Raw genomic sequence first — 14,162 nt, forward strand, 5'->3', positions numbered from 1 at the left:
GAGGTCTTTTCTGATTACCCTATCTAAAACAGCTCAACAAACCTCTCCCCCCACCTCAATTAACATCTTCTCCTACTTTGTCTTCTTCAAAGCACTAATCACTATCTCAAATTATCCATTCATTTTCTTGTTAATTGTCTGGCTCCCCCACCAAAAGGTAAGCGCCAGGACAGAATCTTTGTCTTAATCACCAATGTATCCTTAGTGAACACTTGTCTGGCACAGAGTATATGTTTGATAAATACTTATGAATAAATAAATTGAATAATGATATGGGAGGTACTAAGGTAAATATAACTTTTCCCCCCACTAAACTGGTCTAGCAACTAAATAAATTAAAAATATTTGTGCAAAAATCAAACAATATAATATAAACTATAAGTTCCTTATACGTCATTTAAAATAAAGCCAGTATTTCCTTTTACTGTGAAGGGCAGTGAAACACTACACAATAAATTATGAGATCGTGTAAATCAGCAAATCAAGTATAAATACACAATTGGTGGAAGAAAACTAAGTGAAGAGTAAAAAAAAAGTGTTGACATGGCTGTCAAAACTGTTTAACATGTAGAAATGAAGTAGATTCATGGCAGTGAAATTTGGGGACAAATGGGCATGTAACTTCATTATGGTTTGAATTAGGGAGATAGGCTATTTCAAAGCTCAAAGGGTACTTATTGATGGGATTTAGCTTCAGAAGATTTATGTGATTCATTTTAAAACACAATGCTCTCTTAAAACAGGCCAGGTCCAGTGACTCATGCCTGTAATCCCAGCACTCTGGGAGACCGAGGTGGCAGGATTGCTTGAGGCCAGGAGTTTGAGACCAGTCTGGGCAATGTAGTGAGACCCCATCTTTACAAAAAATTTAAAAAACAAATTAGCTGGGTATGGTGGCGCACACCTATAGTCCTAGCTACTCGGGAGACTGAGGTGGGAGGATCGTCTGAGCCCAGGAGTTTGAGGTTACAATGAGCTATGATTGCAGCACTACATTCCTACATTCCAGCCTGGGCGATAGAACATGACCCTGTCTCTAAAACAAGCAAACAAAAAACAGTCATCTCAAATTCAAGTCAAAATAGCAGTAACAATAATGAAAGTAATAATAATGCTATGTTTTTACACAATCATTGTTCAGGCTCACAACTCCTATTAATATTTTATTTTCCTTAAAGCAGACATAAAATTACATTTGGAAGAAAATAACTTTGATGTATTATTTAAACCTTCTAGGATAAAAATACATGCAAGTTCTTCTAATCATTCAGAACTAAGAAGACATATGAGGTGTAAAGTTGATATTTATTTTTGTTATTCTCAATGGAAGATCAGAGTTATAGTATGCTTCTCAGAAACTATTGTAACAGTTTACTTCATGGTACAAAATTGCCATAGAAATTTTTCCTGGTGAATGGCAGACGGGGCAGCTAATATTTCCATGCTTATTTCTCAAATGTAGAATTCAAAAGAGAGGTGTTGACAGAAAAAATACCTAACACCTGCAATGGGAATATGTTAGAAATGTAGTACTTTTATTTTTCATGATGTTAATGATTCTAATCTAAATTAATCAAGCTAATTAATGTGTCGCAGTAAGCACTGATGCAAACAGATTTCATTAATAAGTTAATGTAAGTATATGAAAACTCTATCTCTAAATTGATTCCCTTTGAAAAATTTCTGTAAGAACCATAGATTCATCAGAAATGCTCACAGGACAGATCTATACATGTTACAAATGGACAAACTAATAAATAAATAACATAAAAAATAGTCAAGGGTAGATGTCCTGGCTTCACTACCAAATCATTTAGTAGTGTCAGGCTTGGCTGTGCTCACTGTTACTGTGTTACTGCTCTATACTTTCAAATTATTTAGAAGAGTAGGGACATTCTAACTAGCAAATGTCAAGTCCCGTAGGAGCGTTGCTTCTGAACTAAGCTTAAACAAATATTCAATGCTTAATTTTGATTAGGAAGTGTTGCTGATATTGTGGTTTTGCTTTGTAACCTGATTTCTACCAAAAGGATTAAAAGAAAAAAAAAAAGGTGAAAGTAGAGAATAGGGATGTTTGTGGGTAGGTATTATCTTCATTGTGTTGGCAAGCAAGCAAACTTTTGCCTTAGAGCTAAACAAATTATGCTGATACTCAACTGTCAAATTATCTTGAAGTGAAAGATTTACAATAGCAAAGAGATAATTATGTGAGTAAAGATTTGAAAATCTATAGCACATCAGAGCATTTGATGTTGAGTTTTTAACATGTTTCTTCTTTCACCTGTACAGCTATGTAAGACAAATCACTCTGTTCACTCTTGATATCCCAGTCCGTATCTGTTTCTGAATCACTGGAGTAAATGTCAAAGAGAGAGGAAGTTCTAGACCACAATTCCTCTGTCTGAGTAGTTGCATTACACAGTCTTTTTCCAAACGCTTTCACTTTGGCTTGAATACCTGAAAGAGAATAAGCATAAGTACCTATGAGTTAGACTTTGCTTTTCATATATCTTTAATATACAAAAGATCAATTCAATTGCTTAATCCATTGAAGAGTCAAAACATACCCACACTACGGTGACGGGGCCTTCTCAAAGAAATTTGTGTACTTTTATGCACTGGGCCTTCTTCACAGTGAGTAGGTACTGAAGTGACAGTATTAGATGGATTATCAGCATGGGGTTGGGTTTGCACAAGTTCATTTTCACACGTAATCTGAAAATACAAATCAGAGGAGAAACATATTAAAGTGTACCTTATAGGGTTTTATCTTTCAAAAGTTACAAGTAGTAAGACAGTATAGCTGAAAATTTTCAGTCACATATTAGTAAGGCTGATATTTGAACCTAGGCAAGGTGAATCTATAGTCCAACCTTTTATGAATTCTGCCATATTGTCTTTTTTCCACTTATAAATCATGAATTCTGGTCAGCCAGAATGCATAAGCTATTTGCTTACAACTAATTTTTTTTTTCTTAAATCAACAGCTAGAAGAGATAATACTTTTTTTTTTGAGATGGAGTTTTGCTCTTGTTGCCCAAGCTGGAGTGCAATGGTGCGATCTCGGCTCACTGCAATCTCCGCCTGCCGGGTTCAAGTGATTCTCCTGCCTCAGCTTCCCAAGTAGCTGGGATTACAGGCAGGCACCACCACGCCCAGCTAATTTTTTTGTATTTTTAGTAGAAACAGGGTTTCACCATGTTAGCCAGGCTGGTCTCGAACTCCTAACCTCAGGTGATCTGCCCGCCTCAGCCTCCCAAAGTGTTGGGATTACAGGCGTGAGGCACCTCGCCCAACCGAGATGATACTATCAGTACTAACTTATTTGATATCTTAGCAGTCATATTATTCTAGAAAACCTAATCATTTGTTCTTTATACTTTATAGAAGTGTCCTTTAATAAGATAAGTGACTTTTAATACTTTCCTGAGAAAAACAACATTGTGAAATGGAATTTTTTTTTTTTTTTTTTTTTTTGAGACAGGGGTCTCCCTCTGTCACCCAGACCGGAGTGCAGAAGCATGATCTTGGCTCACTGCAACTGCAACATCCACCTCCTGGGTTCAAGCAATTGTCGTGCCTCAGCCTCCCAAGTAGCTGGGATTACAGGTGCCTGCCACCATGCCTGGCTAATTTTTTGTATTTTTAGTAGAGACAATGTTTCACCATGGTAACCAGGCTGGTCTCAAACTCCTGGCCTCAAGTGATCCGCCTGCCTCAGCCTCCCAAAGTGCTGGGATTACAGGCGTGTGCTATTGTGCCAGGCGGTGAAATTTGATTTGTAGGGGAACTAATATGGGTGACAGGTAGAAAGAAAGAGGGTTTTGATATGTAAAAGGTAATATAAGACAGGGTACCTAGAGATTATGTGGAAGACGGTAAGAAAAGATATCTGGAAAAGTTAAGAGAGCCTGGGAGGAGAGAAAGTAAGTGATAGAGAAATGAAAACAAAAAGTGTTTAGCAGTAGTGGCAGCTGCCTTCAAACCACTGAAAAAATATTTTAGTAGGTGTCTTTGGTGGCTGTATCATAGGCTATTGATACCCAAGTTAAAGAAACTCTGTGGCCACACACAGTAGCTCACGCCTCCCAGCACTTCGGGAGGCTGAGGCAGGAAGATCACTTGAGGTCAGGAGTTCGAGATCAGCCTAGCCAACATCGTGAAACCCCACCTCTACTAAAATACAAAAATTAGCTGGCATGGTGGTACATCAGCTATTCGGGAGGCTGAGGCACAATAATTGCTTGAAGCCGGGAGGCAGAGGTTGCAGTGAGCCAAGATCACACCACTGCACTCCAGCCTGGGTGACAGAGTGAGGCTCTGTTTCAAACACACACATATATACACACAGAAAAAAAAAAAAAAAAGAAAGAAACTTTGTAAAGAAATTCTTGTGAAGAGTCCCTTTGTAACACAAATCTTATTTAAAGGGTTTATCTCCACGTTTATTAAATCATGACCAATTTTCACTAGCTATATCTACTTCTAAGTCAAGCATTGTCAAAGTCCAGAATAAACACATATTTCTTTACAAAAAGGTGTATTCTGGATAAAATAGAGTTTTAGAAATTTAATCAGGGTTAAAAAATAACTTTTATTCCCTTTATAACAATAATACATTTTTTACTGCAAAAATTTGCACCATACAGAGAAGCAAAAAGAAGCTAAAAATTAGTCATAATCTCACAATCCATAGCTAAAACTTTATATTTTGATGTTGTCTTTTTATGTGTATTTTTAAAAATTGAGATAATATAATGCTTTATAACCTAGTTTTCCCACTTATTTTATATATAATCTGTTATTAAATATTCTAAATCATAATTTTTATTGCCACATAGGAATGTATTCTACAGATATACTACAATTTATTAAAACAATCCATATTACTAGGAATATTTGAACATAAATCTCTTGTGTAGATATCCGATTGCTTCTTCAGATTAAAAGCTTAGAGGCAGAATTTCCAGGCACGTATTAATCCACTAGAACATGAGTCAAAAGAAAATATCTAGAACAAGGCAGAAAGAGACAAAAGGAAAATAGAAAATACAGAAAATGTCATAACAGACATAGGGGATAAGATTTAAAAGTATAACATAAAATGGGGCAGACGCAATATTTGAACAAATAACAGCTGAGAGTTTATCAAAATGGATAGAAGGCATTAAGACATGGCTTTACAAAAGTACTATAAACCCTTTCTATTTATCAAAATAAAAACAACAGAAACCAAACCTATGCACACTACAGTAAAACTGGAAAATGAAGAGAAAAACTTAATAGCAGCCAGAGGAAAAAAGATACATTATCTTCAGTGGGGTAACCATAGGACAGAATAATGCCTAAACTTTTAGGGACGCAGAAGGATTGAAAGCAGAGGGATGGAAACAGATGTACTATGCAAACACTAAGTTAAAGAAAGCTGGTGTTGCTATATTAGCACTACATACCTAATAACATAGCTTCAAAATATATACATACCTAATAACTTTGCTAATAACCTAATAACATAGCTTCAAGATATATACCACCAAATAGGTAGAATTTGAAGATTAATATGTAAATTCAAAATCGCAGTGGAAGATTGCAACATCACTTTCTTAGTAATTAATTTAGATAAAAATTCCAAAAGGATATAGGAAATTTAAACATGATTAATAGACATCAGTGGAACACTATCCAAGTGCAGTACGCACATTCATCTCAAGTACATATGGAACATTTAAAAAACTATTTTGGGCATGTTACAAGTTTCAACAAATTTCAAAAGATTAAGTCCATATATTGTATTTTCTCTGGCAGTAGTGTAATTGACCTAGAAATCTATTGCAAAAATTTAACTAAAAAATGCCCAGAGATACGGAAATTAAAAAATATACTTCTAATTAACCCACGAATAAAAGATAAAATCACAATGGAAATTAGATATTTTATACTAAATAATAAAAATACTGCATACCTAAAACTTGTAAGATTCAGTAAAGCCATGTTAGGTGGGGACTTATAATCTTTAATGCATATATTAGGATAGAAAAATTAATTGGGCTTAATTTAGGTTAGAATTATTAATATCATGCAAAAGGTATTCCACAAAATATCTCTAACATAGCCCCCTCTCAGGACCCAGATTTTCCTCTATCAACACCACTTTACTGAATTCTACATTTGTGAAATCAGCTTGTGAAACTTAGCTGCACCATTTAACATTCACCATAAAAATTCTGAAAATCAATGATATAATTTAACTTCTTAAGAAGTTAAAGACAGAGCAGTGGACAAAATTTTAAAAAGTAGAGGAAGGGAATAATGAATAAGTGAAATAAATGAAAAAAAATTCTAGAGAGATCAACAAGGCAAAGTTTGTTCTTTGGAAAGACTAATAAAAATCGATAAACCAGTGGGGCGCGGTGGCTCACGCCTGTAATCCCAGCACTTTGGGAGGCTAAGGCAGGTGGGTCACGAGGTCAGGAGTTCAAGACCAGCCTGGCCAAGATGGTGAAACCCCATCACTACTAAAAATACAAAAATTAGCTGGGTGCGGTGGCAGGCACCTGTAATCCCAGCTACTCGGGAGGCTGAGACAGGAGAATCGCTTGAACCCGGGTGGCAGAGGTTGTAGTGAGCTGAGATTGCACCACTGCACTCCAGCCTGTGTGACAGAGTGAGCCTCTGTCTAAAAAAGAAGAAAAACAAATCGATAAACCATCTGGTGAAGCTGATCAAGAAAAAATGAAAAAGCAAAAATTACCTCAGCTCAAACAGAATTTTTTTCAAATACAAGATTATCATGAAGGTTTTGTGTCAATACATTTAAAAATTTAGATGGAACAAATTAAAAAATACTATTAATCAAAATGGATAAACAAAATACTATTTATCAAAATGGATAAACAAAAGAACTCTGAATAACCTTATAACAAAGAAATTGAATCCATCATAAAAAACCTTTCCAAAAGGAAAACTCCTGTCTTATCAATGAGTTCTACCAAATATTAACACCAAATGTATTAATGGATATATGCCATTTTATATAAACATTTCCAGAGAATGAAAAAAGAAGGAACAATTCCAAATCTGTTGGCATAATCTTCATACCAAACCTGAGAAAGGCATTCCAAGAAAGAAAAAAACTGTAGACCAGTTTCACTCGTGCACGCAGATACAAAAATCCTAAATATTTTATTTTAGCTAATATTTTATTAAGCAATATGAGAAAGGAATAAAGCACTTTGACCAAATTGAGTTTATTTTAGCCATGCAAGTTTGATTCTATATTTTAAAACCAATCAATATAATTTACTATATTAACATAATAAAAATGTTATCCTTAATAGATTCAGAACAACCATTTGATAAAATTCACCATTATTTATAATCTAAACTAGAAATAAAGGGGAACATTTCTTTTTATTACAAAGAGAGCTATAAAAAACTATAGTAAAAATCATAATCAAATGGGGAAATATTAAAGGCTTTCCCTCTGAAATTAGGAATGAGAAAAGGATTTCCCTCACCTCTTCTGTTCCCACACTGTACTGGACATTCAAGCCAGTGCAACAGGAAGAATACGAAATAAAAACATGAATATCAAACGCTTTTCTCAGATGATATTTTTGTACATGTATAAAATTCAAGAGAATTTAGAAACTATTGAAATTAATAAGTGAGTTTAACAAGGTTTTTGGATACAAGTTCAACAAAAATTAATTTATCAATATGCACTTATAGATTATAAAATTTAAAATACCATTTATAGTAGCAAAATCAAATAGCTGTGAATAAATCTAATGAAAGATATGTAAGACCTCTACCTCAAATGCCATAAAACACTTTTGAGAGAAATTTAAAAACCCAAATAAATGGAGATATATGTTCATGGATTAGAAGAGTCAATATTGTCAATATGCCATTTATTCCCACATTCATTTATGAATTCCATGGAGTCATAATCAAAATCCTAGTGAGTAACTTGTGAAAATTGACAAATCAATTCTGAAATGTATCTAGAAATCTAAAGAGCCCAACATAGTCAAAATATCCACAAACATGAACAAGGTAAGAGGTATTAGTCAATTGAATATTAATTCTTAATAAAGCTATATAAGACACTGTGATACTTTTGCTTAGGCAAACAGATAAGTGAAACAGAATAAAGTATGTGGAAACAGACCTATGCATATAAAGGGCACTTGATTTATGACAAAGTTGACATTGCAAGGCCAAGAAGAAATGCTAGTAGTTTCAATAAAAGATGCTGAGTCAAATGGGTATCAATGTTGGGAAAAATGAAACTTAAATCCTACCTCACACCAAACACAAAAATCGATTCTGAATTAGATCTAAATATAAAAAGTAAAAACAACAAAGTTTATTACAAACAGCATAGTAAAATGTTTTAAGTATTAAGAATAAGGAAAATTATTGGTAATTTGGACTACATCAGAATTAAGAACTTCAGTACATCAAAAGACATTATTAAGAACCAAGAAGCAACCCATAGTGGGAGAAGATAAAAACATTTAACTGAAAAAGGACTTCCAGGTAGAATCTATTAAAAATTCTAAATCAACAAGAAAAGACAGACAATCCAACAGAAAAATGGGCTAGATTTAAAAGGGCATGTCACTGAAGGCTACCTAAATATCCAATTAATATTTGAAAAGGTGTTTCCTTACTAATTTCATCAGTAATCGGGGGATGAAAAGCAAAAACATTACTACGCACTCTGCAAATGGACTCAGATGTGAAAGACTAGAAATCCCACGTATAGGCAAGAATGTGGAACAATGGAAACTATCATACTTGTGGTAGAAGTGTAAATTGGTACAAGTATTTTAGAAAACTATTTGGTATTATCTACTGAAGTTTAATGTAATACTATGACCCAGCAATTCTAGGTATATATCCTCAGAAATGTGTGCACACGTGGACCAAAACACATATACAAGAGTTTATGGTAGTATTACTTATGATAGCCCCAATGGGTAACAACCCAAATGTTCAACAATAGACAGACAAATTTTGGTATATTCATACAATGGAATACTACATAATAATGAAAATGAACTACTGTTATATGCAAAAATATGGATGAATCTCAAAAATGTAATGTTGAACAAAAGAAGCCAGACACAGAAAATGGCTACAGTATGATTTGATTTATATGAAATCCCCCCCCCAAAAAAAAAGCAAACTTGGTTACCTTTGAGGAGAGGGGAGGGGCTGGATATGGGGTGATATAGGGACTCCTGGGGTGCTAGCAATGTCCTGTTTCTTTGACTTGGGTTGTGGTTACACATGTTCAGTTTATGATAATTTAATGACTTGTCCACTTAAGATTTGTTCACTTTTCTGTGTATTTGCTATAGTTCAAGTCAATAATTAAAAAAATTCAGTTGGGTTTTTAAAAAAAGAATGCAAAATTAACAGTTAAGGGAAAACAATAAATAAGCCCCTTTCTTTCCTTGGAAGTGGTGTCTTATCTTTTCGGAAGCCCCCTAAAGATATGTAACACTCATATTTATATTTATCTATATATAGCACCAAGCACCCAGAACAGTGTCTACAATAGCTCTTCAATAAATGTTGTAGAATCACTGGAAATCTGATTTTTAGACAGTTAGTCCTGGGATTGGGAAGAAAAACATTGGGTGGGGGAAGAAGTCAGATAGACAAGCCAATTTTTTAGCGATGTGATTAGGGTTCTTTATCCAGACCAGGCTAAACATTTATTGCTATCAACTCAAAATCTTTTTAACCTTATATACTTTTAAAGTGACTATTTTAGAACTCACACGTAGTTTTCTAGTAATTCAGCAAGTATATTAATGTACTATGGATTGTTATAAATGTTGGCTGGTAATACTTACTAAATGGAAAACAGATTTATTATGTATGCTGAATCTGTTTCCCAATGGTTAGTTTTTATGGGTTATAAAGACTTTGGTTGTTTGACTAGCTTGGCTTTTCTTCTCCCAATTTTTGATTAGGTTGTGTAATTATGAAGAAGAAAAATGGTGTAGGGGGATGTGTGTGGCACATGTTTAGTATTTATCTCTCTTGCTACACACATATATATGTATATGGATGTATATGTTTGGGCAAAGTTTGTATAGGTGGTGATGGTGGACAGACGGTTCAAGGAAAGGACAGCTATCTTGACAGGTATACAGCTTGGTGAGGAGGGAAACTGGCAGATAATTGAAAATTCAATTATAATGCAAAAATTTGTTCTTATAGTCATGTAATCATTCCATAAATATTTATTGAATTACTTAAATTTGTAAAATATTGTTTTAGGCACTGCAATACAATGGCAAAGAAATCAGACATGATCCTAGCTCTCATGGAGCTTACATTCTAATATGAGAAACAAATATTAAGCAAACTACACAATTATTTCATGGCAATTATGGTAAGTGCTACTGAAGTATCTGTGCTATTGAATCACATGGAGTACACGAAGAATGAGAGTACATAACTAAGGGATCAAGGGGAAAGATGTTTAGCTGATTTTTAAGGGAAAAAGACTTAATTGGCAATGATGGGAGTGGGAGGGGCATAGTTCCAGGATATTATAATACATGCAACAACTGAGCAAAGTCTTGTTGGTAGGAAGTAATATAGTATAGTATGTCCAAGAACTGAAAGGTCAGCATGATGGTACACAGTGAGCAACAGGGACAGTGGCCTTGCTTAGGGCTAGTGTGGTATGCAGGGGGAAAAAACATGCAGGGCCATGTAAATTGGGTTAATAATTTTGCTCTTTATCTTAATAATTGCAAGATGCCATTAAAGGGTCTTAAATACCCACCCCAATGTAGGAAGCAGGTTAGTACTGCAGAAAGAGTGTTGGTCTGGCAACCGGACCTAAGTAAGGATTACAGACCACTGAGGAAATTACTAACCTCTTGCTATAATTTAATCTGTGTAATGGTGGTAAGGCTGAAGTTTATCACAAGGAAGGCTGGAAAGTTTTCTTTAAAATGGTACGTGGGGAAGAAGGTAGTAGTAACCAGATGCAAAATGAGTGCAAACAATGTTTAGAAGGAACAGAAAAGTAGGCAGAAGAGAGCAAGATGGGGAGAGTCAGCTCACTAGGGATACTGAACTTAAAGGCAGCTGGAGCAAGTTATCAGTCATAAAGGAAGCTTAGGGGTGGGAAGGGATTTATTAGCAAGCTCCATCTTCATCTGTAGCTCCACATCTCCTTCGCCCCATCATTTGTGATACAAATAAGGGACTTTCCTCAAGCTTATGTAATGTTATGCAAACACAGTTTCAAGCACTCCAATCCTGGAGATTTGCTCAAATTAAACCCTTTCTATTTAAAAACTCTGGAGCAGCGAGTGAAAGCAACTCACTACTCTGCAGGACAAGACTGTGTGTGTGTGTGTGTGTGTGTGTGTTTTGGGGGAGGAGCAGTTAGAAGGAATTAACTGCGTCACTTAATTCCAAAGTGTTAATGATAAGTGGGACCTTGGAGATCACCTCGAAAGCACACCCCTAACTTTGCAGATTAGAAAACAGGAACTTTCGAGATGAGGTGCCTTTCCCAAGGTGACACTAAGTGGAGGAGCCCAGCCAGAGTCCAGGGGTCCTTACACAACCTTCGGTGGTCTCTCTTTACCTGTGAAGCCGCAGCCTGCTTCCCAGCTCGGGGGCGTGTACAGGAGACTGGACCTGGGGCAGCCTCAGAATGCCTGGCTGCCTGGAGCTCTCCTCTCGTGTCCAGGCGGCCTGCTTGGTCTCCCTCCTCTCCCCCCTTAGGTGCCGGGGCGGGCACCCGGTGCAGGGTGGGCACGGCGCCTGCCACCAGCCTCAGGCGCTGGGAGAAGCGCAGGTTCTTCTGGATAACCGAAGAGACGTCAAAACAGGCTGGGGCAAAGTGGTCAGAGCAGATGACCGAGCGGTCGTTGCCTCCGTACCAGTCGGCGCGGCAGCCCCGCACGAAGCGGTCCCAGAGCAGCCGCACGGCCCGGTCCTTGGGAAAGCGGAACAGCGACTTCCCAGACTTGGTGGTGTTGCCGCAGTGGGCGGCCACACAACGGGCCGGCATGGCGTCCGTCTTCGGTGCGCGGGAGCCGGGCTCCCTGGACCTTCGCCCTTGGGCACGCTCCTCCCAGCGGCCTCGGCGAGGCAAGTCCTCCCCTCCTCACCTGTCCACTCCGGGTCGGGATTGTTTCCTTCCCTACCTCTGGTCACCGGAAGTGGCGATCTGGGGCCCCCAATGGGAGGGCTCTTTGATATCTTCCTCCTCCTCCTCCCTGCGCTGCTCCCCGGGAGCCAGTGGACACAAGCAGAGGGATACAAATTTCGCGCGGGCAGCGCTGAGGTGGGCCGTAAAGAGGAACGGACCGGAAGTGGTGGTTGTTATAGCAACCAGTGTGGCCAGCCTCTTCCCCAGCTTATCCTCCTCCCAATACTCCCGCTCTGTTTTTATGAGGCTGGGAAAATAGAACGAGGAAGTGGTGACGCACTGTGCTCTCACGAATACAACTAGAAGCTGCAACGACTGTGTGGCTCTATCGATTCGGGAGAGGTCCATACCGGAAATGGTCGTTTCCATGGTAACCCTGAGCAGGTTGCCTGGGAGATGACCTCTTTCGGGTCTCTTTGAATCTCCGCTGTAGCGTCACCTGGAAGGCAGATCTAACAGAGAACCTGGACTGTCTCCTATCATGATTCCCGGGAAATATCGCTCTGTTTCTGGCCGGGCTGCGAACAACGTAAGTTGGGCCTTCTACTTTCTCTTTCTTCCCACTGTTACTCTTTCTGACTGGCGTCTTTGTCCTAGGAGATGGGCTGTATTATTAGGACCGGCACCGCTGGGTCTACTCAAGCTATTGTCTGACCAGGGTTTGAGATTCGTGGGCTGGACCAAAGCACAATTTAATATTGTATGATGGGTACTCAAAGTCTTGTCCAGGATCTGGGCTCCCCAGAAGGTGGAGCTGGTCTGCTGTGAAAGGCTTGGGTTTATTTAAATTCCTTTGGCCAGTCAATTCCTTTTTCTTTTCTTTTCCTTTTAACTGTGAAGAGAATTTATCATTAGGGACTCCCACCTCCTTCACCTGTCTCATTGAGATGTTTATTTAGACCTGAATGGCAAATGTCGAAAGCCTGAGGTACTAACTAGAGGGTTAAATTGCTGCCGACATTTTGGAAAATAAATCAGTGAAACCTTTTAATTCTTAGATGTGATTTTATTGTTTTCAGCAAATCCTCAGAACAAGATCATTTACCAGAAACAGAAATAGAGCATTGTGTTCTAATTTTTTGTTATATTTTTGTTTGTACCTTTTTTTTTGGAAATATGTGTTTGTGTATTAAGAGCAAATTTTATGGTTTAATTTTTACATTTCAGGTGAACTGCGGGCTTCATCTGGTTATTCAAACATCATCGCTTCCTGAAAAAAACAAAGTAAGATTTAAGAAGGTTGGCATTTAAATTGAAGATTGTTTTAAATTCTACACAAATAGCAGCATGACTTAAAGTGTAGATAGATTCTAAACTGAAAAATTTAAGTAGATTTGCTTTGATTTCCAGTTTAAAGCTAGTTCTTACTTTCTGCCTACATAAAGCTAAAATAGCCCTCTTTAAAAAACTTAATGTTATTTTATTGATTACAAAAGGGTAAGGGTTTTTTTTTTTTTTTTTGACATTTACACTTTTTTTTTTTCTTGAGACAGGGTCTAGCTGTATCACCCAGGCTGGGGCGCTGGGGTGCAGTGGCACAATTTTGGCTCACTGCAACCTCTGCCTCCCAGGCTCAAGCGATCCTCCCACCTCAGCCTCCTGAATAGCTGGGACCACAGGTGCATGCCACCACGCCCGGCTAATATTTTTGTATTTTTTGTAGAGACAGGTTTCACCATGTTACCCAGGCTGTTCTCGAGCTCCTGAGCTGAAGCAATCCGCTTGCTTTGGCCTCCCAAAGTGCTGGGATTACAGGCAACAGCCATCGCACCCAGTGATATTTACACATTTCTGAAATCAGGAGCCTTCTTAAAATTGATGGCATGTCATAGTTTAATTGGGGAGGTTTTTTTTCTTTCTTAATAGAGGGTAAAATAATGGTATGTCTTACTACTAATGACACCTTAGATAAAATGGTAATTGGGAGGGCATATCCACACATCCCATTTAAAATCAGGGA

The 14,162-nt window shown here is 37.5% G+C and overlaps 2 protein-coding genes across 4 annotated transcripts in view; one reads left to right on the forward strand and one right to left on the reverse strand.

Moving 5' to 3' along the window:
* Positions 1–14,162, forward strand: part of LRRC49 (leucine rich repeat containing 49) — a 198,132-nt gene that overhangs the window by 27,144 nt on the left and 156,826 nt on the right. The window contains exons 1-2 of one of the 3 annotated variants that reach the window (XM_031002242.3): positions 12,235–12,731; positions 13,370–13,426. In XM_031002242.3, the coding sequence (XP_030858102.1) occupies positions 12,684–12,731; positions 13,370–13,426 (105 nt within the window). In that variant the 5' untranslated portion in view covers positions 12,235–12,683. Of the gene's footprint in view, positions 1–12,234; positions 12,732–13,369; positions 13,442–14,162 lie in introns of those variants that run through there. The other 2 variants (XM_055363653.2, XM_063698671.1) reach the window with 2 other exon arrangements.
* On the reverse strand, positions 1,151–12,222 carry THAP10 (THAP domain containing 10). The gene is made up of 3 exons (XM_004056423.4): positions 11,633–12,222; positions 2,568–2,715; positions 1,151–2,457 (listed from the first exon to the last, which is right to left on the reverse strand). The coding sequence occupies exons 1-3, from the start codon at positions 12,059–12,061 to the stop codon at positions 2,261–2,263; spliced, it is 774 nt and encodes a 257-aa protein (XP_004056471.1). The 5' UTR covers positions 12,062–12,222; the 3' UTR covers positions 1,151–2,260.

This window comes from Gorilla gorilla, chromosome 16, assembly GCF_029281585.2.
Source record: "Gorilla gorilla gorilla isolate KB3781 chromosome 16, NHGRI_mGorGor1-v2.1_pri, whole genome shotgun sequence".
Taxonomy (NCBI): Eukaryota; Metazoa; Chordata; class Mammalia; order Primates; family Hominidae; genus Gorilla; species Gorilla gorilla.